The sequence below is a fragment of the Macaca thibetana genome, chromosome 9, assembly GCF_024542745.1.
Source record: "Macaca thibetana thibetana isolate TM-01 chromosome 9, ASM2454274v1, whole genome shotgun sequence".
NCBI classification, from domain to species: domain Eukaryota; kingdom Metazoa; phylum Chordata; class Mammalia; order Primates; family Cercopithecidae; genus Macaca; species Macaca thibetana.
Window position 1 is genome coordinate 128,317,818 of NC_065586.1, and position 26,843 is coordinate 128,344,660.

At 55.2% G+C, this 26,843-nt stretch overlaps 1 protein-coding gene across 3 annotated transcripts in view; it reads right to left on the reverse strand.

The window, feature by feature from the left end:
• STK32C (serine/threonine kinase 32C) overlaps positions 1 to 26,843 on the reverse strand; it is a 101,462-nt gene that overhangs the window by 3,738 nt on the left and 70,881 nt on the right. For all 3 annotated transcript variants that reach the window (XM_050805518.1, XM_050805517.1, XM_050805519.1), the window contains 8 exons: positions 16,320 to 16,471; positions 14,359 to 14,532; positions 13,316 to 13,353; positions 13,096 to 13,185; positions 12,800 to 12,903; positions 11,961 to 12,077; positions 10,382 to 10,507; positions 10,161 to 10,292 (listed from right to left, as the gene is read on the reverse strand). In XM_050805518.1, the coding sequence (XP_050661475.1) occupies positions 10,161 to 10,292; positions 10,382 to 10,507; positions 11,961 to 12,077; positions 12,800 to 12,903; positions 13,096 to 13,185; positions 13,316 to 13,353; positions 14,359 to 14,532; positions 16,320 to 16,471 (933 nt within the window). The remainder of the gene's footprint in view (positions 1 to 10,160; positions 10,293 to 10,381; positions 10,508 to 11,960; positions 12,078 to 12,799; positions 12,904 to 13,095; positions 13,186 to 13,315; positions 13,354 to 14,358; positions 14,533 to 16,319; positions 16,472 to 26,843) is intronic.

A 26,843-nucleotide genomic window follows, 5' to 3' on the forward strand; every position in this document is an offset into this window, starting at 1 on the left:
AGTCCCAGCTACTTGGGAGGCTGAGGCAGGAGAATGGCGTGAACCCAGGAGGCGAAGCTTGCAGTGAGCTGAGATCTGGTCACTGCACTCCAGCCTGGGCGACAGAGCAAGACTCCGTCTCAAAAAAAAAAAAAAAAAAAAAAGCCAAGCTCTGCTGGCATCTCCCATCCCGCAGGCAGTGGGGGGTGGGGGTCTCTCCCGAGATACTTTCTGAGTAACTCGACCAGGAATCCCCGTCTCAGGGCACCCGTGGTGCCTGCACACGTGCTGAGACACAGCATCGGACCCCAGATGTCACCCACAGCGATGAGGGGCCTGGGAAATGGACCAGGCTTCAGTCCCTAACACCGTCACAAACCTGCTTGGCAGCTCAGGTGCAATTGTCAAACCCCTCAGCATTCAGTGGAAATGCAAGGGACCCAGAATAGTCAAATAATGTCCAAAAAGAACAAAATTGGGGGATTCACAGAACCTGATTTGAAAGCTTGCTACAAAGCTGCAGTTATCAAGATGGTGGGGTCCCGACACAAGGCAGACATCTGGAACAATGGAACAAAATGGCAAGTCAAAAAACAAGGTGTGATGTCAAAAGCACCTTCAATGGGGAAAGAATCATCTTTTCAGCAAATAATGCTGGGACAGTCTGATATCCACCAATGAGAGAATGAAGCTGGACCCTCACCTGACATTGTTCATAAAAATTAACTCAAAATGAATCACGTAGCTAAATGCAAGAGCTGAAACTATACGATACTTAGAAGGAAGTGTGGGAGTAAATCCCCGTGACCTCAGCTGAGCTGATGGATCCTCAGACAAAGCACAGTAGCCAAGGAGGAAATCGCCACGTTGGACAACGTCAAGGTCCAAGTAGCTGAGGAGGAAATCGCCACGTTGGACAACGTCAAGGTCCAAGTAGCCGAGGAGGAAATCGCCACGATAGACCACGTCAAGGTCCAAGTAGCCGAGGAGGAAATCGCCACGTTGGACAACATCAAGGTCCAAGACTTCCCTGCTGCAAATGATGCCCCCAAGCAAGAGAAAAGATAGCCCACAGAACAGGAGAAAACACCTGCCAATCACCTGTCTGACCAGACACCTGCGTCCAGGAAATAAAATACATAACTCTTACAAAGAAACACAAAGACGAGCAAGGACTTCTGGCTTCTGCTGTGCCGCGAACAACGTGGAAGGCCTCATTCCCATCCCTGCAACAGGAAAAATGCTGAACTAATGAAAATCAATGACTTTTCCTGGACCCATCAGAGAGCTGAGGTCAAAGCACTGCTACGACCCTCAAGTCTACAGAGACAGGTGAGCAGAGTCACAGCCAAGACCCACTGGCCTGGAGCAGAGCTGATGGTGCAGGAGCTGCACGAACACCTCCCAGGCAGCTCTGGGGAACGGCTGGGGCTGTATGCAGAACTCCCAGGCTGCAGTCTTATGGGGCCCCCAACCTTTTGTGGGTTTCCCCTCCAGGAACCCTGCCAGGTCTTAATGAAGCCAAGGACAATCCCTTCTCCGGGCTCTGCCATGGGATGGGGACAGTCACCGCTGTGAAATATACCTGGAGCATTCTTCACAGCAAATGGAATTTGCTCGCCAAAGGAAAGGCTTATCTCACTGGGGAAAGACTGTTTTTCAGCCTGTACCCCACTTTAGCCTGTCTCACCTAAGGGGAGGGGAAAAGCAGATCAACAACTGTGAAGGGGCACAGGCCCCCGAGACTGACATTTGGTCACAGACTGTGGAACAGTTCCCTACCCGCCACCTTCCCAACACACCCACAGGGTTTCTGCAGTGTGACAGGGATTCCAGCAGATAGGGCCACAAAATGCAGACGCTCTCTGAGGAGGACGATATAGGGAAGCCCAAGGGCAACCGAGGAAATGAAAACAAATGTGAAGCCTCTGGTACCCACAGCTACAGCAGACATTAAAATCTGCCCCAAACCTGGCCTAACATAAACATAAACCTCACACTAAAGGCCCATCTACTTCAGCTCTTATTACCAGATGCATCATGTCTGGATTTCAACAAACATTACAAGGCAGACTGCAAGGTCTTAAGGAAAAAAATAGTGTAAAGAGACAATGCACGCATTAGAATGGATCCAGATATGGCACCCAGGTTGGAATGATCAAACAGGAAATTTAAAATAACTGTGATTAATATGGTAAGGGCTCCAAGGGAAAAGTATGCAAGAACAGATGGGGAACAGACGGGCAATGTAAGCAGAGAGATGGAAACTCCAAGGAGGGATCAAAAGGAAATGCTGGAAATAGAAAACACTGTAACAGAAATGAGGATGCCTTTGATGGTTCCTCAGTAGACTGGATCCAGATGAGGAAGGAATCTATGAGCTTGAAGAAATGTCAACAGAAAATTCTCAAACTGAAATGCAAAGAGGAAAAAAAAGAGTGAAAAAAATGAACAGAATATCCAAAAGCTGTGGGACAATTTCAAACGGCACCACACATGCATAATTGGATTTCTAGCAGGAGGAGAGAAAGAGACAGAATATTTGAAATAATAATGACTGGGCATTTTCTGAAATTAATGACAGACACCAAACCACAGATCCAAGAAGCTCAGAGAACACCAAGCAGAATGAATATATCAAAAAAAATCTGCACCTAGGCATATCATTACTCAAACTGCAGAAAACCAAAGAGAAAATCTTGAAAGGAGCTGGGGGTGGAGGGTGGGGAGGAATTCTACTTACAGAAAAAGAATTAGAGCAGACTGCTTGTTAGAAATCACATAAGCAAGAAGAGAGTAGAGTGAAATATTTAAAGTGTTGAAGGTAAAAAACCTACCAAGCCAGAATTCTATATCCAGTGAAATTATTCTTTAAAGGTGAAATAAAAATAAAGACCTTTTTGGACAAACATAAAGGGAAGGAATTCATCTCTGTTAGACCTGTCCTATAAGACATGTTAAACAAAGTTCTTCGGGGGGGGGAAATGATTTAGGTCAGCAACTTGGGTCTACGTAAAGAAAGGAGGCACTTTAGAGGAGGAATGAATAAAGGTGAAATGAAATTTTAAATTTTTCTTAATTGATCCAAAACATAACTGTTTGAAATAACAGTAGTAACAACGTAGTGAGCATTTATAGCATAGCGAGCAATTATAGCATACAGATAAAGGAAATCAATGACAGCAATGTCATCAGGAACAGGAGGAATGCACGAGAGGTACCGTCACAAGGCACCCCACTGCACACGAAGGGGCGGAGTGTCAGGTGAAGGCAGTCTGTGTGCTAAAGGTATACTGCAATGTCCAGGCCAACCACTAAATATATTTCAAAAAGAAGTATAATTAATAGGCTAGGAGAGGAGATAAACTACAATCCTATAAAATGCTTAATTAAAACCAGAAAAAGCAGAAAAATAAGGAAAAAAGAAGGAACAACAAATAGACTACACTTATGAATATGGTAGATATCATATTGAATTTATCAATGATCACTTATTTATTTACAAGACAGTGTGTCTCTCTGTTACCCAGGCTGGAGTGCAGGGGCATGATCATAGCTCACTGCAGCCTTGAACTCCTGGGCTCAAGTGATCCTACTGCCTCAGCGTCCTGTGTAGCTGGTATCACAGGTGTGTCCCACCACACCCAGCTAATTTTAAATTTTTGAGTAGAGACAGGATCTCGCCATGTTGCCCAGCCTGGTCTCAAACTCCTGGGCTCAACCAATCCTCTCACCTCAGCCTCTCAAGTCACTGGGACTACAGGCATGCACTGTTACACCTGGCTAATTTTTTAAGTATTTTATAGAGCTGGTGATAAGGTTTGGCTGTGTCCCCACCCCAATCTCAGCTTGAATTGTAACTCCCACAATTCCTACGTGTCATGGGAGGAACCTGGTGGACAGTCATTGAATTGTGGGGGCGGGTCTTTCCTGTGCTACTGTCATGATAGTGAATGAGTCTCATGAGATCTGATGGTTTTAAAAACAAAAGTTTCCCTGCACAAGCTCTCTTTTTGCCTGTTGCCATCCAGGTAAGATGTGACTTGCTCCTCCTTGCCTTCCACCATGATTGTGAGGCCTCCCCAGCCATGTGGAACTGTAAGTCCATTAAACCTTTTTCGTGTATAACCCAGTCTCAGGTATGTGTTTATTAGCAGCATGAAAACAGACTAATACAGTAAATTGGTACCAGTAAAGTAGGGTGCTGCTGAAATGATACCCAAAATGTGGAAGAAACTTTTTAGAACTGGGTAACAGGCAGAGACTGTAACAGTCTGGAGGACTCAGAAGAAGACAGGAAAATGTAGGAAAGTTTGGAGCTTCCTAGAGACTTGTTGAATGGCTTTGACCAAAATGCTGATAATGATATGGACAATCAGTCCAGGCTGAGGTGGTCTCAGATGGAGATGAGGAACCTGTTGGGAACTGGAGCAAAGGTGACTCTTGTTATGCTTTAAGCAAAGAGACGGGCGGCATTTTGCCCCTGCCCTAGAGATTTGTGGAACTTTGAATTTGAGAGAGATGATTTAGGGTATGTGGCAGAAGAAATTTCTAAGCAGCAAAAGCATTCAAGAGGTGACTTGGGTGCTGTTAAAGGCATTCCGTTTTAAAAAGGAAACAGAGCATAAAAGTTCAGAAAATTTGCAACCTGACAATGTAATAGAAAAGAAAATCCTGGCTGGGCATGGTGGCTCATGCCTGTAATCCTAGCATTTTGGGAGGTTAAGGCGGACAGATCACCTGAGGTCAGGAGTTCGAGACCAGACTGGTCAACATGGCAAAACCCTGTCTCTATTAAAAATACAAAAATAAGCTGGGTGTGGTGGTGCATGACTATAATTCCAGCTACTTGGGAGGCTGAGACAGGAGAATCACTTGAAATCAGGAGGCGGAGGTTGTAGTGGCAATGAGCCACTATTGCGCCACTGCACTCCTGCCTGGGTGACAGAGCAAGACTGTCTCAAAAAAAAAAAAAACAAAAAAAAAAAAAAAAAAAAACCATTTTCTGTGGAGAAATTACATAAGTAACAAGGAACTGAATATTAATCACTAAGACAATGGGGAAAATGTCTCCAGGGCATGTCACAGACCTTTGTGGCAGCCCCTCCCATCACAGACCCAGAGGCCTAGGATGAAAAAAATGGTTTCATGGGCTAGATCCAGGGTCCCTCTGCTGTGTGCAGTCTAGGGACTTGCTGCTCTGCATCCCAGCTGCTCCAGCTATGACTGAAAAGGGCCAAGGTACAGCTCAGGCCGTGGCTTCAGAGGGTACAAGCCCCAAGCTGTGGATAGCTTCCATGTGGTATTGAGCCTGCAGGTGCACAGAGGTCAAGAACTGAGATTTGGAAACCTCTGCCTACATTTCAGATCCGTATGGAAACACCTGGATGTCCAGGCAGAAGTTTGTTGCAGGCTTGGGGCCCTCATGGAGAACCTCTGCTATGGCAATGCAGAAGGGAAATGTGGGGTCGGTGCCCCTACACAGAGTCCCCACTGGGGCACTGCCTAGTGGAGCTGAGAAGAAGGTCACCATCCTCTAGACTCCAGAATGGTATATCCACCAATAGCTTGCACCAAGCACCTGGAAAAGCCACAGACACTCAATGCCAGTCCATGAAAGCAGCCGGCAGGGAGGCTGTACCCTGCAGAGCCACAAGGGCAGAGCTGCCTAAGACCATGGGAACCCAACTCTTGCATCAGCATGACCTGGATGTGAGATATGGAGTCAAAGGAGTTCATTTTGAAGCTTTAAGATTTGACTGCCCTGCTGGATTTCAGACTTGCATGGGGCATGTAGCCCCTTTGTTTTGGCCAATTTCTCCCATTTGGAATGGCTGTATTTACCCAATGCCTTTACCCCCATTGTATCTAGGAAGTCACTTGCTTTTGATTTTACAGGCTCATAGGCAGAAGGGACTTACCTTGTCTCAGATGAGACATTGGACTGTAGACTTTTGAGTTAATGCTGAAATGAGTTAAGACTATGGGGGACTGTTGGGAAGGCATGATTGGTTTTGAGATGTGAGGACATGAGATTTGGGAGTGGCCAGGGAAGAATGATAAGGTTTGGCTGTGTCCCCACCCAAATCTCAGCTTGAATTGTGACTCCCACAATTCCATGTGTCGTGGGAGGAACCTGGTGGGAGGTCATTGAATTATGGGGATGGGTCTTTCCTGTACTGTTGCCATGATAGTGAATGAGTCTCATGAGATCTGATGGTTTTAAAAACAAAAGTTTCCCTGCACAAGCTCTCTCTTTACCTGCCACCATCCATGTAAGATGTGACTTGCTCCTCCTTGCCTTCCACCATGATTGTGAGGCCTCCCCAGCCATGTGGAACTGTAAGTCCATTAAACCTTTTTCCTGTATAAATCACCCAGTCTCAGGTATGCCTTTATTAGCAGCGTGAAAATAAACTAATACAGATGGGTCTCACCTTGTTGCCCAGGCTGGTCTCAAACTCCTGGACTCAAACAGTCCTCTTGCCTCAGCCTCCATGGTCACTTTAAATGTGAATAGTCTAAAATACACCAATTAGGTCAGGGACAGTGGCTCACATCTGTAATCCCAGCATTTTGGGAGGCTTAGGTGGGAAGACTCCAAGAGTCTGAGACCAACCTGGACAACATAGTGAGACCCTGTCTCTTCAACAAAATTTTTTTTCAAATGAGCCAGGTGTGGGGGCGCACACCTACAGTTCCAGCTATTCCAGTGACTGGGGCAGGGAGAATCACTTGAGCCCAGGAAGTCAAGGCTGAAGTGAGCCATCATTGCACCACTGCACTCCAGTTTTGGTAATAAAGCCAGACCCTGTCTCTAAAAAAACAATAAAGTAAAATAAAATATGCCAATTAAAATACATTGTCAGAGTAGACTAAAAAAAAGACAATAAAAATTTTTTAAAATTTGAATAGACATTTCTGTAGACACAATACCTGATAAAACACCTCAAAAGATGTTCAGCATCATCAGAGAAATGCAAATCATAGCCACACAATCACTGCACACTAAGATACCTATAATTAAAAAAAAAAATAAACCAGACAATAACAAGACTTGGCAAGTGTGTGGAGAAATTGCCACCCTGACACACTGCTGGTAGGGGCATAAAATGGCATACCTGCTGTAGAAAAGGGTAGGCATTTCCTCCAAACATGAAGCAAAGAGTCACATACGACCCAGCAGGTTCACGCCTAGGTATGCGCCCCCCAAAAATAAAAGTACATATCACACAAAGACTGGTAAGTGAACGTTCACAGCAGCATTATTCATAATAATGAAAAAATGTTAACAAGTGGAAAGAACAAATACTCATCAACTGATGACTGGATAAGGGAAAGGTGATATATATGTGGAATATTACTCAGCCATCAACAGGAATGAAGCACTGACAGGCTACAACGTGGATGGACCTCAAAAGCATCCTGCGAAGTGAAAGAAGCCAGCCGCAAAGACCCCATAGTGTGTAACTCCACTTCCATGAAACACCCACAACAGGCAAACCTACAGAGACGGAAAGTAGCTTCGTGTCTGCCAGGGGAGGGGAGGAAAGGGGATGGGGTGTGACTGCTAATAGGTGGCGTCTTTCTCTTACAGCACGTGAAAAGGTTCTAAAATCAGATTGTGGTGGAGGATGCACAGCCCTGTGACTATATTAAAAACCACAGAATTATATACTTTACATGGGTGTATTGTCTATTGTATGGAATGTGAATTATACCAAAATAAAGCTGTTTCCAAAAACCTCTCTCAGCCTCAAGTTAACAGTGGGACTTTTTTTTGGAGTAATGCTTTCCTTTCAGAACACCTACCACCCTCCAGCCAAAACATCTCCCCACAACCAACCCAAGACAAAGCCTAGCTCCTCCTGCTCATGAGTGCCTGGCCTCACCTGTTCCCACCCAGAGCCTCCTGGGATCTCAGCATGACCAGCTGGGCTCTGCACACTGTCCGTCCCTGAGTCTCCCATGAGGGCTCGTACCTCATCCTGGGCATGAGAGTTTCCCAGAACACCCACCACAGGCTGAGGCAGACCCAGGGGCAAGGGGACCACCGAGGGACCCGGGGTCATCACTGTCACCCCGACATCAACACATAACTGTAGCTACTCCTTGGTGAATATCAGTCACATCCTGGTGGTATGGGCCAAACTGAGTCCCCAAAATGATACATTCAAGTTCTAATCCTGGGTACCTGTGAATGTGACCTCATGTGGAAGTGAAGTCTTTGCAGATATCATCAAGATAAGATGGGGCCATAATGGATCCGGGTGGGCCCTAAATCCAATGCCAGGTGTCCTTATGAGAAGAGGGGAGGAGGTGGAGATGCACACACAGGCACACCCCACGCGGCAGCGGAAGCAGGGGCTGGGGGGATGTGTCTAGGTCAAGGCAGCCTCTGTCGGAGGTTCAAGGGGCAAGGACTGGTTTCCCTCCCTGGAGAGCCTTCAGAAGAGGCACGGCTTTGCTGACATCTTAACTATGGACTCAGGCCTCCAGACCATGAGACAACAGCGTCTTTTTATTTCTTTTTTAAATCTGCTGATTAAAAGGGAGCCTGTTGATGCTCTGTTGTGAATATCACGTTCACACAGAACACGAACCACGTCCACATTGGGAACACCATGTCCTCACATGGCAGAGGAGCAAAGACTCAAAAGAGGACTAAAGTCGCCCCTTTTACAACAGCATTAGCCCCACCCATGCTGGAAGAACCTACATGGCTCCATCAGCCCCCAAAAGTCCCATCTCCACCACCACCACAATAAGAAACAAAGTTCAACATGAGTTTTAGGGGAAACATTCCAACCACAGCACCCATCAAATCCTTGACGAGACCACGATCTCAGTCAGTATTAGCTTACACTCTGGCGGGACCCAGAAGCAGGGGGCAGAGCTACACCGTGCCTGGACTTCCGGTTTACAGAAACTGAGATCATCACGTAACTGCCCAATGGGTTCACCATGCCCGCTGCCTAGACAGAGCCAATTACCAAGACAGGGGAGCTGCAGGAGACAAAGAGCAGCTCACACACAGCCAGCTGTGCGGGAGACCATTTCATTACAACTCAGATCCTTTTCGGAGACGACGCACTGCTGTTCTTCATCCACCTGATTCGTGGTTACCTGTCCTGGTGGCCCCAGAACACCAGCATGCCTGGGTGTGAGGGCTTCACGTGGCCGTCCCCGCACACACAACCAAAGCCGGTGCACCTGGGTGTGAGGGCTTCACGTGGCCGTCCCCGCACACACAACCAAAGCCGGTGCACCTGGGTGTGAGGGCTTCACGTGGCCGTCCCCGCACACACAACCAACACCAGCACACCTGGGTGAGTGTGAGGGCTTCACGTGGCCGTCCCCGCACACACAACCAAAGCCAACGCACCTGGGTGTGAGGGCTTCACGTGGCCGTCCCCGCACACACAACCAACACCAGCACACCTGGGTGAGTGTGAGGGCTTCACGTGGCCGTCCCCGCACACACAACCAAAGCCAACGCACCTGGGTGAGTGTGAGGGCTTCACGTGGCCGTCCCCGCACACACAACCAACACCAGCACACCTGGGTGAGTGTGAGGGCTTCATGTGACCGTCCCCGCACACACAACCAACACCAGCACACCTGGGTGAGTATGAGGGCTTCACGTGGCCGTCCCCGCACACACAACCAAAGCCAACGCACCTGGGTGAGTGTGAGGGCTTCACGTGGCCGTCCCCGCACACGCAACCAAAGCCAACGCACCTGGGTGAGTGTGAGGGCTTCACGTGGCCGTCCCCGCACACACAACCAAAGCCGATGCACCTGGGTGTGAGGGCTTCACGTGGCCGTCCCCGCACACACAACCAAAGCCGGTGTACCTGGGTGAGTGTGAGGGCTTCACGTGGCCGTCCCCGCACACACAACCAATTCCAGCACACCTGGGCAAGCATGAAGGCTTCACATGGCCGTCCCCGTGCACTCACAACCCCAGCCCTGGTTGTCCCTGCCCAGCTGCTTCATAGGAGCGAGGTGGGAGCTGGGAAATGCAGAAGGGAGGTCTCTGGCCTTCTCAGGACTTCAGGAAACGGTCTGGACTTCCAAGATGTGTGGGCTGCCAGGAGTCTCTACACGCCTTGCTCAGTGGTGGTGAGGAGCCCCAAGCCCAGCCCGCCACCGCGCCCTGAGCCTGCCCCGGCACTCACGGACTGGGAGCTGTCCCTACTGTTGTCCCGGGACTTGTTCTTGGCCAGGCGCTTCTTCTTCTTGTGCAGGGGCCTGGATTCCAGGATCATCTCCTCCAACTCGAAGGTGGGGTCGCAGTGCAGACGGCCTTTCTACAGAGGGATGGGTGCTGAGCCCCAGCCCGTGGATGATGCCACGTCCAGCCCAGGGCCCCCCCCCACTGAGCCACCCACAGGCTTACGTTGGGCACGAAGTCCGGCTCCACCCTCTTCTCGCTCAGATGGCCCCACAGCACGCCGGCCAGCGCAGGGGCTGCCTGCACGTCCTGGAGGCTGGAGAACCGATGCTCGGGGTTCACAGTGAGGAGCTGCAACCAGGCATGAGTTAGAGGGCCCAGGGCCCACAGCCCACCAGCATGGAATAGCCCGGCACCCCCAGCCAGGGCCCACAGCCCACCAGCACGGAATAGCCCGGCACCCCAGGTCAGGGCACCCTGAGGAGTGTCCCACCAGGCCTGAGGTTCAGAGCTCAGGAACCTCAGGGCCACGTGAGGAAGGATGGTGCCAACATCAGGCCAAGCACTGTGGTTGGCTCAGCATGTGGCCCAGGGGACGCCTGATCTGAGTGGTGCTGCCCAAACTCCTGGCACCAGAGGACAGCAGAAAGATATGCAAGGAAGGCTCTGCCGGGATTTGCCAGGAGGTGGCAGCCGAGGGCTAGCTAGCAGCTAACACTCCGCCCGCGGCTGGCCTCACAGTAACTATTCCAGAGCCACTCCCTTCACTGAATGGGACCTCCCAGGTGAGCCCGGGGCAGCCGTGCGTGGCCTGGGAAGCAGCATCCCAGCCCTGGCACCTCCCGTCTTTCCAGGGAAAATGCCACAGACCCAGACCCCGTGCGAGGTTTCCCAGGCCTGGGCTTAGGCGTGTGGGTCATCCCCAGTCCCCACGCAGGCCCTCTCTAGCCCAGTGCCACCTTGTGAACCACCTGGGCAGGTGTGGCCGAGGCTTCATAGGGCTAAAGCAGAGTTAAGAGGCTCTCTCGGGGCTGGGGAGAGGCCCCCGGCAGGCAAGGCCTCCCTGACTTTAGGCTGCTTGGCTACAATTCCAAAGCAGGAGGCCCCACCTACCTGAGACATGGGAGCCGGGAGACAGCTGGGCCCGTGTGGCACACTCGCTCCCTTCCCTGCCCTGCCTGCGCCTGGCTCTGACTCTGAATCCCCCATGATGTTCCAGTGAGGCTCTGAACAGGGAGCCGCACAGGCCAGTCAAGACACAGCCCCGGCCTAGTCCCAGATCACAAATGGGAGGCACCACTGATGGCCACGCCCCTGCCCGTGTCCCTGCCAGGCTGACGTCCCTTGAGAGGCATTTGCAGTGGGCAGCGGCTGCCCACCTTCCCTGGGAGGCACTGGAGCAAAGCATCCCAGAGATAGCATGGGCTTGAACCCACCCACCCCTCACCCTCCTTCCAATACGTGGGACACAGGGACCTGACTCAGGGCTCCTGTGTGGTGACAGGCAGGGCGGGTGCACAAGCCTGCTGTGAGGGTGCCTGGGGACACAGCTCAGGGGATCACCAGGACACCAGTGACCTGGTAGGGCTCGCACCTGGTGAGAGGGCCACAGAGCCTGCCACCAGCTTGCTGTCCGGGGTTCGGGGCTGCCATCTGTGGAGGCCCCCACAGGCTGCAGTGAAGGGACCTGTGTCCGCCAGGAAGCGGCACTAAGTGTGCACTGGAGGGGGGGCCCCGAGCCACAGATGAATGAGGGAGGGAATGGGTGCTCCGTGGGCAAGGAGGCTCAGGGATGGGGGCTCACCTTCCGCAGCAAGGCCACCATCTCCCTGGACCACGTGGGGACATACTGGACGCTCACGGTGCTGAACAGCTGCACCAGGGACTCCACAGCATTGCTGGAGTGGATGTCGTAGGGCCTCTGGAGACAGGGAAGGCAGCGCTGGGCAGATCCTCCTGGCCCCCAGGACACCCAGAACAATGCCAGACACAGGTGGCATCACCCTAAGAGGACTCCCTCCCCCCACCCCAAGTGCAGGCACAGCTCTGAGCAGCCTGGCCTTCACCTGCCTCAGGGGAGCCTGGGTTAGATAAAGCTTGCACCCGGGTCCTGCACCACGGCTGCTGCGCCCATCTGGCTGGGATCCCAGGGGCCTGGGTTCAGGCAGAACAGCCCCAGGGGGCCAGGAGGGAGCTTCCTCAGAGGTGGGGTCCTGTGCAGGGCTGAGGGGTATGGTCTGCAAGAGGGCCCCAGCCTCCCAGTCTCCGGGAACTGGCCTCGCCGTGGCCACAAGGGTGAGAGCACAGGGCCCCAAAAGAAACTTTCTGTGGAAAGTTCCAAGGCAGCAGCACCCCTGCTGGCCAGTTCTCAGCCCTGTCCACCCCCCCCAGAGGCCGGCTTGCAGGCCCCAGCAGCGGCCCCGGGAAACCACAGTGACTCTGTCCTTCCTCCCCCTGCTCAGGCACTCTATCACCTACTGCACACTTTGCTAAAAACGTGACTCCTCAGACAGAGTGGAGACATCCCTGCACGCCTGGGCACTGGGGGTGGCCGCCCCCCTCCCCGGCACTCAGGCCACCCACTGGTGGGCGCAGACAGCAGGGGCCTGGCGGCCAAACCCGGGGGCTGCAGGGGGTCCATACCCAGCCTCGCAGCAGTTCATAGGCCATCACCCCCAATGACCACCAGTCCACCTCGAAGGAGTAGCCAGTCCCGCCGTTGACAAAAGAGTGGAAGATCTCTGGAGCTTTCCGACAGAAAGAAGGACCAGTTGAGCTGCCAACAGATCACAGCCTGGACCCGTGGGCACAGGGCCGGCACCTTGAGGCCACACCCCGAGACCAGGCTGCCTCCAGGGTGGGACAGAGAAGCCACCGAGGTCTTGTCCTTCCCACCTGGAGGAAGCCAGCTCCCATCTGGAACCCCAGCTCGGGCTCACCCATGTACGGCTTGGTGCCTGCTAACGCCGTCGCCCGCTCCCCGTCCTTGATGATGGTGGCGATGTTGAAGTCGGTCAGGTGTGCGTGTCCTGCGCAGAGAGGGGTCAGCTGTGGCTGTCCCAGGACCAGAGACGCATCCTTGCGTGCAGGACCCCCCTCCCCCCACAGGCCCATCCCTGCCGCCACCCACCTGGGCTGCCCACACCCAGCCCCACCCACCTCTCTCATCCAGGAGAATGTTGTCAGGCTTGACATCTCTAGACAGGGCAGAAAGTGGGAAGGTGAGTTGAGAAATCTGCCCTGTTTCTGCCCTGGAATCTCTGCCACAATTCCTCGAGTCCCCAGGACACTCCCCCCACCTCCGGTCACCCACTCGAGGCAGAGGCCTGGGAGCCTGACTTGGTCCTGGGACGATACTAGGACCTCCGGGTAGGGGCAGAGGCGATGAAGTCAGCCACTTTGTTTCCTGTGGCATCTGGACAGCAGCACACACCTGGCACCAGACGCTGGGAGGGGGCCTGGAGCCCCAGAGGACAAGAGCAATTGCTGCCAGGGCCTGCCCTCCCCCTCCACGACTCAGCCTCTAGGAGACCAAGCCGCCTCGGCTCTCGCTTTGCCCCGACTTTTCCAGGCACGCAGCCAGTGCTCAGCGACCAGGTCATAACCAGACATCCGAGTCCCCAAAAGCAGAAATGCAAACACCAGTCTATTCGGCTTTAAAATATACCTCACAGATATTTTCATTTTGTTCCATAGCTGCGGAATTTCAGCCTAATTTCTGCTTCCCAATTTCACTTCCTTCATAATCTGCTTCCTATTTTCTTTTTTTAAATTTTATTTTCAGAGCCATCACACCGGCTCGGCTTCCTAATTTCATCTGCTTTAAGCTAATGTTAAAATTAGTTTGGATTCCCTGGGACATGGTGGATGGGCAAACGGGAGCCTTCAGTTAAACGGACCAGGTGAAGGCCACCTGCTGTGACCCGGTCCCGTGTCTGTCCACCAGGGCTAACAGCCCTCTGTGCCCAGTCTTGGCTGGGGCTACTGGGACGAGGCCCCCCACATGGACACCAGGCACACAGCTATGGGGCTGACCCGGTTGGCGCAGGTGCCACAGCTGGGGGCAGGCACTCAGGCAAGGGTGGGGCAGAGGAGCTAGACCCGCTCTGTGGGAGTGCAGACGCCTTGCCAGCAGTCTGACCCGAGGTTGCTGAAGCCCTGCCCACATCAGCAGGTGCCCGCACTGTCTGCCACGCACACACCTGTGGATGATGTGCTGGCCACACAGGTAGTCAAGGGCCAGCGCCATCTCGCAGATGTACAGCCTCACCGTGTCCTCAGAGAACTGCACGTTCTGCTGCAGGTGGTAGCGCAGGTCCCCACCCAGAAGCAGGTCCACTACCATGAACATGTCCTCCTCGTCCTGGAAGGAGTACCTGTGGGCACCGACGGAGGGCCTGGTGTGTGCACCGCTGGGGAGCCAGTCATGGCTGCTCCCACCGCTGACACACTCCCCCTAAGGACCACAGCCCCACCCCAGCATCGGTCACCAGGCATTCCCCGGAGGAGGGCCTGCCCAAAGCACTGATGGCACCCCAGCCCAGAGCTGCTCTGAGCCCAGATCCTGAGGAAAGACACACGACCCTGTGCTGGAGGTGGCCCAGCTGAGGGCCAGAGGCACCCGGGAGTGGCAAATGCAGAGCAGAGCTACAGCGCCCAGCTCTGGGTGTTTCAGGCTGCCTGGTCTCCTCTTCGGTAAAATGGGGATACAAACATCTGCCTCAGAGGGTTGTTAAAAAAACATGAGGCCACGTAGGTCACACTCTTGACACAGTGTTGGGCAAAGAGCTGGCATTTAATAACCAGCATCCATGGTGAGGACGATGGCAGTGATGGTGGTGGTAGTGGTGGTGATAGTGATAACAGTGACTGTAATAGTATGGTGATAACAGTGATTGTGACCGTGGTGGTGGTGGTGGCGATGGTGACAATAGTGATTGTGTTGATTACAGTGATGACGGTGATGAGAGTGATGGTGACAGTGGTGACGGTGATGGTGAGGATGACGATAATGATGATTGAGGGTGGTGGTGATGGTGATAACAGTGACTGTAATAGTATGGTGATAACAGTGATTGTGACCGTGGTGGTGGTGGTGGCGATGGTGACAACAGTGATTGTGTTGATTACAGTGATGATGATGAGAGTGATGATGACAGTGGTGGTGGTGGTGATGGTGAGGATGACGATAGTGATGATTGAGGGTGGTGATGATGGTGATCAGTGACTGTAATAGTATGGTGACAACAGTGATTGTGACCATGGCGGTGGTGGTGGCAATGGTGAGGATGACGATAGTGATGATTGAGGGTGGTGGTGATGGTGATAACAGTGATTGTGACCATGGTGGTGGTGGTGGCGATGGTGACAATAGCGACTGTGTTGATTACAGTGATGACAGTGATGAGAGTGATGATGGTGACAGTGGTGATGGTGGTGTTGGTGACAGTGATGGTGATGACGATAGTGATGATTGAGGGTGGTGGTGATGGTGATAACAGAGACTGTAATAGTATGGTGATAACAGTGATTGTGACCTTGGTGGTGGTGGTGGCAATGGTGACAATAGTGACTGTGTTGATTACAGTGATGACGGTGATGAGAGTGATGATGGTGACAGTGGTGGTGGTGGTGATGGTGACAGTGGTGGTGGTGGTGATGGTGGTGGTGATGGTGATAACAGAGACTGTATAGTATGGTGTTAACAGTGATTGTGACCGTGGTGGTGGTGGTGGTGGTGGTGACAATAGTGATTGTGTTGATTACAGTGATGATGGTGATGAGAGTGATCATGGTGACAGTGGTGATGATGGCGGTGATGGTGATGATGGTGGTGAGTTTTTCAGTCCCTAAACTCTCCCCCACTGACTAGTGCCAGAGACTCCATGGGGGCACATCTCCATCGCAGGGAAGCCCTGGGCTTTCAGCAGGCTCCGAAGAGACTGCATTAACTAACCCCAGCATGCCATGGCCACCTGGGCCCCTGCCAGCCCTGGGGACACAGGAAGGAGAACAGATGGGGAGGGGTAGAAAGGGCCTGTGGGTGGCAGGGGCATCTCCGAGGCACAAGGGCCAGGGAGCACCAAGGGCAGGAGAGCACAGCCGGTGCCTTCCCAGCTTCAGGGCGGCGAGTCTCTCTGCAGAGAGGCCACAGCAGGCTCACCAGAGGTTCACCAGAAAGACGTGCTCGATCTCCTGCAGGATCTCCAGCTCCCGGAAGACGTTGCGGACCTCGTCACGCTCGATGCACTGCTGCTTGTTCATGTACTTCATGGCGTACATCTTCTCCGTGTCCCGCTTCTGCACAATGCACACCTGGGGGGCACAGGGCTGTTCGGCAGGACGCCTGAGGACGCCTGGGGACACATGGGGACACCTGGAAATGCATGGGGATGCCTGGGGATACATCGTCAGGACACACGGGGACACCTGGGGACGCGCCACAGCCCCTCTGCCTCCTAGACGTGGCAGACGCATTCCTCTCCGCCACATGTGGTAGCATATTTGTTCTGGGGATTAGGACTTGGGTGTTTGGGAGGCCACGATTCTGCCCCCAGAGGTTCCTGTACTGCTTAGCATGTGGCCCTGGAGGCACCTGTCTCAGTCACATCCTGGCTCCGTGGCTGTCACTGAAGACCCGTCCCTGAGACTCAGTCCTGCGTTTCAAGTCTGCAGCAGGACACATCTGTGAACAGCACTAGCTGCAAACGGACGGGGCCGGGCCTGAGAGCACCAGGCGTAGTCGGAGCCATGCAGTGGCCAGTTGTGCGGGGAGAGCCCCTCACCAGCCATGACCTGGGCAGGGAGTTTTCCCTTCCTAAACCCCAACATCCTTTTCCAGGGCTTGGAGCAGCAAGCAGCCTGGAGGGGTACTGGGGAATGAATGCGAAAACCCACTCAGCACAGAGCCGTGCACCCAGGAAGCCTCATCAACCACGGCTGCAGCTTCACCCTGGACAGGCATCACTCCACACTCCAGAGACCGCCTCCCGTCTCAACACTGTGAGGCCAAGGCCCCTCACCCTGTCCTGCAAGGAGACACACGGAGTGAGCATGGGGCATGGGGGCCACCGCTGCCACCAGAGCAGGACGCCTCCATGGCACCGGTCCCCACGTAGCTCTTCAGGCACCGTGCCCTCTGAGCACGGATCGTCAGTGTCAACACTGATACTGCAAATGCACAGCTAATTGCTTGGCAGTGAGGATCAAAGTGAGGCAAAGGGTGAGAAGCATCAATGAGCTGGGGGTCCCTTGTGGCCAAGGAATGTCAATCAGAATTAAGGACAAAGATCCCCAATGGGAAGCCAGGAATTAAGGCACAAAGTTGTAAGCAGCAGAGCCAACACCCCTGTCTCCCACTCAGGTTGGGAGAGACCTTCCCAGGTTGGGAGATGACAGGTAACCCAGACCCATTTCCAAGGCCTTCCACAACCTCTGCTATCTGGTCCTCAAGGAGCTGGAGCCCAGCGGGGGACCAGGAGGAATTGGACGATTCTGGATCTCAAGGTGGGCCACAGACGGCCCTCGGCTCCTGGTCACATGCCCTGGAAGCGTGGTGGCACAACCCGTAGTCCCAGCTACTCAGGAGACTGAGAAGGGGGGATTGCTTGAGCATGAGAGGTTGAGGCTGCAGTGAGCCATGATCGTACCACTACACTCAGCCTGGGTGACAGAGCGAGACTCTGTCTCTAAAAAAAATAGTCAGATGATTAACAGCCTGAATTCCATGTGCAACCTTCATCCCTCTCTGCCACAAACAGTAACACGTCTGTTCTGGGGATTTGAACGTGGGTGTTTTGGAGGCCATGAGTCTGCCCCCAGAGATTCCTGTACTGCTTAGTGTGTGGCCCTGGAGGCACCTGTCTCAGTCACATCCTGGCTCCGGGGCTGTTACTGGAGACCCCTCCCTGAGACTCAGTCCTTTTGTGACGCAAAGTGGTGACCCTCCCCCCCCCCGGGGGCCACTGGGAGTCACACTGTGCACAGAGCACAGGGCTGGCCCAAACCAGGAAAGCACATCTGATGGTGCCGAGCAGTGGCCTGGGTGGATCCAGCTGCGGCACCATGGCACGGGAGACAGTGACTTGGCCTGGCACCATGGGCTCTAAGTGTGGCCTCGCCAAGAAGCTGGCACCAGGCGTGGCCTCAGCACCTCCCTGACCGGTGGGTGGGGAAAGCTGGGCCTGGAGGGACAGGAAGAGCCTTGTGTTGGGGGCTACCCAGAGGCGCGTGTGCTGACGGGGCCTCCCGAACACACGGCCACACCTTCGAGGAGCGGGGGCAGCTGCAGGCAGCCCGAGAACAGACGGAGACTGAGCTTGAACGAGGCTGCCTTGGGAGGGCTGGGCTGGGTTTCTCCTGAACTTCCTGCATTTCCTGCGACCATTTTTAAAATTGTTATTTTGAAAGCCAGTTGAGGGTTTCAGAATGACAGTGAGCATAAGCTGTAGCAGCCCCTGGCTGCCCACTTCAGCTCCGGGACCCTCTCCTGCTGCTTCCCGCTGCCAACGGGGCAGAGTCGCGTGGCTCAGCAGCACGGCCGTCCTCCCACGCACACGGCCGCAGGAGGCAGAGGCGTCCCGTGCTCCAGACGGAAGCCCCAGCCCCACTGCACAGGCACAGAAGGAGCAGTGCTCTCCCGCGCCAGCCCCAGCACCCGTGGCCTCCCGCAGACGGCCGCTGCACGCTCAAGGTGGCGACTGCAGGTCTGGAAACTGCTCCCGAAGGGCTGTTTCTTGCCCTGGGGCTGGGACCAGATAGGCTGTGAGACAAACAGGGTGGAAAATCTGGCCCCCACCCTCTGCCCCTCAGGAGCCTGATTTGGGGGCACTGGCTGGGGCCAGGGCTCTTGCTGCTTGGGGGGAAGCTGGCAGGGGAGCTGCAGAGCCCACCTCTGCCTGGAGCAGCGCCAGTGCCCAGAGCCCAAGGCCGTCCCCAGCCAGTCCCAAGCCTCGGGCTTTCTGTCCCTTGTGCAAAGCCTCAGAAAGCTGCCTGCCCAAGCCACCGAACCCTCCCCAGGGTCCCTCTGCCCCTCCCGCTCACGTTGCAGCTCAGTTCTTATGGAGGAATCTCTGGAAGAACATGCCTTCCCTTGGGGTGCTAAACCCCCACAGCCCACTCACCAGGAGACAGGGCACCTGGGCTTCCCGTGCCCTCTGGGCCCAGTCACAGGTGCGGCAGACACTGACCAGGTGTCTACTCCAGACAGGACCTCATCCTCCTGCCAAGCGAGCTCACCCAGGACCACCTGCTTTCCCAAGCGCGGGGCTTGGGCTCCATCTGGGGCCAGCCCCTTGGCCCTGTGACCCAAGCCTGCTCCCCCCATCACACACATCCTGTCACCCGCAGCCAGGAAGCAGGGACAGAAGAGCTGCCTCGAGTCAGGGCCTGGCCTCGCACACACATGCCTGGCCTCGCACACCCACAGTTCCGTTGTCCACCAGAACAAAGCAGATCCAGTTCCCTCCAGCCTGTTACCCCACCTGGGAAACAAACTGCCCTGGACAGTGGAGTCACCAGCCACGATCGAAGCCCCTGGCCTGGCCCTGTGGGAGGAGCTGCCCTGAGGAGCAAGGGGAGGCAGAGGGTTACACCCAGCTCTCCCGAGTCTTTGGGCTCTGTGTTCTGGAACATTCTCAGCTCAACTGCAGTTCAAGAAAAGCTTGTAAGTCTTCCTCTGTGCCAGCCCCATGCGAGGGACTGGCAGGGCAGGCTGAGTTGCCATGGTCGCTCCCTGGAGACCCTGGGGGGAATGCCTCGACCCCCGGCAGCAGGCCCGAGTGTGTCCCCAAAAGACACAGCCACCAGGAGCCTCGGAATGTGGCCTTATTGGGAACAAAGGTCTTTGAAGATGTAATTAAGTTGAGGATCTGGAGGCCCTGAATGGGGATGGGCCCTAAAGCCAATGACAGGCATCCTTACATAGGACAGAAAAGAGACGACAGCGCGGGCGCAGGGGCGAGGAGACGGCGCAGACATGGGGGCGAGGCAGCGATGTGAAGATGCCGGCCTGGGGATGGAGTGACGCGGCAGCAGCTGAGGACGCCACGAGTGGCCAGCAGCCACCAGACGCCAGGAGAAGGCACAGCGGGTTCTCCCACAGAGCCACCCAGAGGACCCACTCTGCCAGGTCTCAGGCTTCCCATCTCCAGGACTACAAGAGACACTTCTGTTGTTTGCAGACCCTGAGTTACGGAAGTTGGTTCTGGCGGGAAACTCACTTTCTTCGCTCCTCCTGTGTGTACGCATCCCTGAGAACACCCTGCAGGCTTTGACCGCCCGCGGCCACGTCTTCAGGCAGCCGCCTCACCGGGCTCACGCCTGTAGGTAGCCGCCTCACCGGGCTCACGCCTGCAGGTAGCTGCCTCACCGGGGCTCACACCTGCAGCCGCCTCACCGGGCTCACGCCTGCAGACAGCCGCCTCACCGGGGCTCACGCCTTCAGGCAGCCGCCTCACCGGGGCTCACGCCTTCAGGCAGCCGCCTCACCGGGCTCACGCCTGCAGGTAGCCGCCTCACCGGGCTCACGCCTGCAGGTAGCCGCCTCACCGGGCTCACGCCTTCAGGCAGCCGCCTCACCGGGGCTCACGCCTTCCGTCTCACCGGGCTCACGCCTGCAGGTAGCCGCCTCACCGGGCTCACGCCTGCAGGTAGCTGCCTCACCGGGGCTCACACCTGCAGCCGCCTCACCGGGGCTCACGCCTGCAGCCGCCTCACCGGGCTCACGCTGCACCCTCATCCAAGCACCTGGCAACCCAGCAGCCCACTTCCCCCAATCCCCTTCACCGCTTTCTGACCCAGGCCAGCAGGTGGGGAGCCTGGCCCCGCCCCTTATTACTAGGACTCCCCCTCCGAGGCCTGGACCGTCGGGCACGCTCAAGGTGGTTTGGGGGTGGTATGGGGTTTTCCGTTGAAATGGATTTGATTAAGTCAATCACAGCAAAGTGCTCTTTTTTTTTTTTTTTTTTTTTTTTTTTTTTTTTTTTTTTTTTTGAGACGGAGTCTCACGCTGTTGCCCAGGCTGGAGTGCAGTGGCGCGATCTCGGCTCACTGCAAGCTCCGCCTCCCGGGTTCCCGCCATTCTCCTGCCTCAGCCTCCCGAGTAGCTGGGACTACAGGCGCCCGCCACCGCGCCCGGCTAATTTTTTGTATTTTTAGTAGAGACGGGGTTTCACCGTGGTCTCGATCTCCTGACCTTGTGATCCGCCCGCCTCGGCCTCCCAAAGTGCTGGGATTACAGGCTTGAGCCACCGCGCCCGGCCAGCAAAGTGCTCTTAGGTGAACACAACAGAGGGCAGGTCCATCAGGCTCCCTCGGGCCCCTGATGCGGGAGGCTCCAATGAACGGTGGCGTAAAGCCCTGGGGTTGGTGCAGTCTCTCTGTCTGGAGGGACATCAGCACCCAAGATCACACACAGCAGTGTTTACAAAAAAGACTGGAAACCCAGCGGCCTTTTATGACCAGGCCTGGGGGGCTGAGGGCAGGCAGGTCCGACTCAACCACTTCCTCCAGGAAACTGGTCCCAGCTTTCCCAGCTGCTTCCTCCAATCATCAACTTAAACCCAAAGAGGACATGGAGTTAGAGGTCTCGCCATGAAGAGGAACAAGCCAACGCCGGGCTCCGGAGCCCTGGGCTTTCCCCATGAAGCGCCACTGACAGGGAGGCCACGGCGCCACCTGCAACAGGCTGGTACCTGCAGCCACGTGACGCCATTTCAACTGGATGCTGTTCACGCATTTTGCAGATTTCAGTGATTCACCCAAGCTCTTCCTCTTTCCCAGTAATTTTTGTTCCCCAGAAGCAAATGCCTGACCACAAGTACCTAAGGCCTCTAAACGGTATGAAACCACCTCCGAATCCTACCTGGGGGAGCTTCTGATGTCCCAAGGAGAAGCGGAGCTTGGGCACGTGGGGACAGCAGGGCGAGACAGGGCAAGGCAGGCTTCCTCCCAGGGATCAGTGCTGGGCACCACAAAAACGGGAGGGTCAGTGCCCAGGAAGGGGCTGGAGAAGGTGTCTGCAGTGGCTGAGGAAGGCGCAGCCCAGTATGGGGCCTCTGGGGAGGGCACTGGAGGCAGAGGGGTCCCCCAGGCAGAGCTGGGCTCCCATGCACTCCAAAGGCTGCTCTATCTCCCACTCTTCTCTTCTCCTGTCCCTCCTGAGAGCCCCCCCTGAAGCTGTTATCTTGACGTCCCTGAGAAGCTGTGTCTCACAGGCCACGTGTCCCAGGCCTCTCTCCCTGGTTGAGCTCAGGATTCTAACGTGGTGAGTGGGAACCAGTTTTGGGTTTCGGTTTTCCCCTGACACTAAATGGCTGCTTCCTAGGCCACGGCCGGTGGAGTTAAGAAGCCTCATGAGGCCACAAACCTCTTGGGAAGAGGTGGACACTGGCGGGCTCACCGAGGGGCCAGGGTGGCAGCTGTAGGGGCCATGCTGCGATGGCATTGCGGCTCTTCTTCCATCTGCTGCAGATGGCAGAGGGGGGTCTTTGTCCCAAGAGGCTGGGAACCCTCCGTGCCTATGGCTGTCAGGTGTTGATGGCCAGGGAGGGGCACCCAGCCCACCGGCTTCCTGGGGGACGGAGCTACCTCCCAGGCCCACACGTGCAGGGGTGCTTGAGCTCCCACCTAAAGCCCTCGTTTAATCGGCACATGGCCGTGGGGCTAAGGCACACAGTTGCTGCGGCTGCAGGACGGTTCCTTCAGCAATAGCTGCCACCCCTCAGCTGCTTCATGCCGGCTGGAACCTTGCTGGGCTTGGAAGAGCAGATGGGCTGGGGCGCCGTCTGAGTCCTCGCCAGTGCGGAACCACTGTGGACATACTGTTTTCTGGTGCTTGCACACAAGTGATCATTCTGATGAGGTCTGGGATTCTGGGCTATCTTCAAACGGAGCGTGGAGATGCTGCTTCTGAGTGGCTGAGAACCTGTGGCCACGTGCATTCTCCCACTTGGGGATAACCAAGACTCTTAACACCTTGCCTTGCTACTCCCAGCTCTCCTCTCGCCCCGGGACTCAGGACCTGTGCACAGGATATGCGTAGTCCATGACCCATCTTGAGGGCCACCCTCCGTGCCGCCCAAGCTTGACAGCTGCTTCCAGGGGAGCTCTGCCAGCTGTTTCTCCGTTGCACCCTCCTGACACTTCTCAATACATCCCCGAGTCCTGGGCGGCACCTCCATGTCCCTTCCTCATCCGCCACATTCCCATGCCTTGCTGCAGTCCCCTCTGAAACGGGGGGTTCCCCTAGCAGGTTTGCCCACTTCGCTTTTTCTGCCATCCCTGCTGCTAGATGAGGTCTCTATGAATTCTTGGGGGGACTCTGGGTGCTCCTTCACTCACAGCCAGAGCTCCCTCTCACCTGTTTCTGCAGAGCTGTGAGTCCAAAGGGTTTCACCCTCCACACTCTGCACCCCGTGCTCTGTATGGCCCCTTCTGAGCTTCTGGCCCCTTCATGTCATGGCTCTCCCCTACCTGGTTGGTAGGTGGCTGGGGCAGGTGTGGCTGCCATCTGTTCCTGTCAGTCAGGGACCACCTCTTCTCGCACCTCTGGCTGCCTCAAGCCTGTGGCTCTCCTGAGCTGCTGGGGAGGCCTAGGGGGCTGGAGGTCAGGTAAAGACAGGAAGTCTATGTTGTTCAAAGCCATTGCACATGGGCTAATTTGTTACAGCAGCCGTTGGAGACTTGTGCAGTGTGCAGTGTGCCTGCCGGGGCGGGTGGGCAGCTCGTGTGGCACACCCACCAGGGCGAATGATGCAGCCATGTGCTGGGACCTAGGGCAGGGATGCACATTGCACAGGGGACACCAGACACACGGCTGGGGGAGTAAGCAAGGTGAAGCTGTGACTGGTGTGACTGGTGTGAGTGGTGTGAACAGTGTGAACTGTGAGTGGTATGAACTGTATGAGTAGTGTGAGTCACGTGACTGGTATGAACCGCATGAGTGATGTGAGTGATGGGAGCCGTGTGAGTGGTGTGAGTGGTGGGAACAGAGTGAATTGTGAGTGGTATGAACTGTATGAGTGGTGTAAGTCACATGACTGGTATGAACCATGTGAGTGATGTGAGTGGTGTGAGCCGTGTGAGTGGTGTGCCACCCTTGATGCCAAAAGCAGGTTAAACGGATATATTAAAAGAAATCAGGCGGGGCGTGGTGGTTCACACCTGTAATCCCAACACTTTGAGAGGCAGAGGCAGGTGGATCACGAGGTCAGGAGTTCGAGACCATCCCGGCCAACATGGTGAAACCCCATCTCTACTAAAATACAAAAAATTAGCTGGGCGTGGTGACGCGTGCCTGTAGTCCCAGCTACTCAGGAGGCTGAGGCAGGGGAATATCTTGAACCCAGAGAGCCGAGATTGCACCACTGCACTCCAGCCTGTCAACAGAGCAAGACTCCATCTCAAAAAAAAAAAAAAAAGAAACCAACCAATGGAAATACGAACCAAAATCTTTCTTACAAGAGTTATTTCTGGAAGGAAGGAGAAGGCAGGAGGAAGGGATAGTGCCCGGGCCTCCAGGTGACGTGGGCAGCAGAAGCAGACGGGATGCTCAGGATACGGAACCACGGAGCCACCTGGGCCCTCAGCAAGTAAACAGCAAGGACAGGGCCCACAGGGTGACTGGCGGTCATGGGCCCACCTCCCTGCACAGACTCATCCAGATCCTGACTCAGAGAAGCCATCAGAAGACAGTCACAGGCACTGGAGGAACACGAGCCTGGCGCAGTGTGACGGGATCGTAAAGACCATTGTTTCCGGTGTGGAAAATACCGTGGTAGTGGCTACGAAGAGAGTCCTCGTTTTTAAAGATACACACTGAACTATCGATGGATAAAATGACACACTCTCTGGAATTCATGTCGGATACCCAGGGCACGGTGGGAGGTGGGTGAAGGTTGTGGCTGAAACAGGATTGCGCCACGTCGGTTCCTGGTGAGGCCGGACCCGGGTGCTTGCGGGGGATCATTGTGCTCCTCTCTACACCATGTGAGTTGCACCTTCTAAAAACTAGAAAAAGAGAAGAGTGGAGGCAATGCTTCCGTGGCCCCAAAACCCAGGCATGGGCCTCAGTCACGAGCACAGAAAGGACCCCGGCCCCTTCCCCAGGTGGCAGGGCCTGCAGACAGCCTGGTCAGCAGAGGGACGTGGTCAGTGCTGGGACCTGGGCCCACGGGGAGGCCCGACTGCCCCGGAAATGGTCAACGATGTCCCTGTGGTCCTGGATGCCACAACCTGTCATGAGCTTCCCAGAAGGGGGTGACCCGATGGGGTGGCCAGGGGCTCCCAGTCCAGATAAGGAAGCTGAGGCTGGGTGGCAGGTGGCAACCCCACCGTGCACGGGCCCCACACACACTGGGCAGCTGTGTCTGCCACGCGTGGGCCCAGCGGGATGGCGGGGAAGCTTCTCACTCGTGGGCTTGCTGCAGGACAGACAGGGAGGCGGCCCGGGAGGGGTGCCTGTGACGTCATGCTGCCTCAGGTCAGTCTCAAATACAAGTTTAACTTTCCACACCAGAACGGCTCAGTCACCCTCAACACGGTTTCCAGTACTATCCCCCACTCACCCCAGCGGCTCCGGCCGGTGGCCAGAGATGGAAACTTAGAGGCGAGTCTCCCACCTAACAGAGGTTTCCTTTCCTGGGCCATTCAGACAATTGCCTGCCAGTTTACATGTCAATCACGGTGTGACCCTGGACCTGGTGCCTGGGATTCACTCACCAAGCAGAGCTCCTCTGGATCCGACAAACGTGTTGGCCCCAGGGTCCCTGCACTCCCTGTCTGTTTGTGCCCCCAACCTCCAAGTGCTTGTGGGCACCAGGCCTGCAATGTACCCGCCAAGGTCTGTAAGTATGAAAAGATCTTCAGCTTCCACGCTGTGGTTGTATCACGGAAACCCTCCTGCCCCAGTTCTACCCCCAAAGGTGAGGCCGGCCCTCAGGGACCCACACAGGTGGATGGATCCCTTGTTCTTTGACCACGGCCTCCCGGCTGCTGAGACCAGAGCTGACAGCTGGGCGGGCAGTTTCGTTTTAAATGCCCACTCCTTGGGATGTGCTCCCTGGACTGTGCTCCCCAGGCTCCCACTCCTTGGGCTGTGCTCCTGGGCTGTGCTCCCTGGGCTCCCACTCCTGGGGCTGTGCTCCCCAGGCTCCCACTCCTTGGGCTGTGCTCCTGGGCTGTGCTCCCTGGGCTCCTGCCCTGCTGGGCTCCCACTCCCTGGACTGTGGTCCCTGGGCTCACAGGCTGGGCCCCTCGGCCCTCCACTAGTGCTTGTTCCTCCCAAGCCAGGTGACCTGACCTGAGGCCAGCAGGGCCACCTCTCTGGCCTCAGCCTCCTTGCAGCTCCAAAGCAAAGGCAAGGACCATGCACGCGCCTGTTGAGGGAAGAAAATGAGAAAATGGATACAAAAGTTCTTCTTCTCCTGAATCAGTCATGAGGGAAACAGCTATTTTAAGGCATAAAGGTGCAGCCTGGGCGACCCAGAGAGATGGGCCCGGCAAGTTCCCACCGTGTTTTGGCCCATTTAGGAGCATGTGGTAACCGTTTCTTCCATGCGGACTCTGCACCGAGGCCCCCACACAGGATTTCTTTGGTCCTGCAGTGGTGGTGGAGGCGAATCCAAAGCAGAAGGCAAGGCACAGACGAACCTAAGTGTGCCAGCAGGGCTGGTCCTGATGCAGCTTC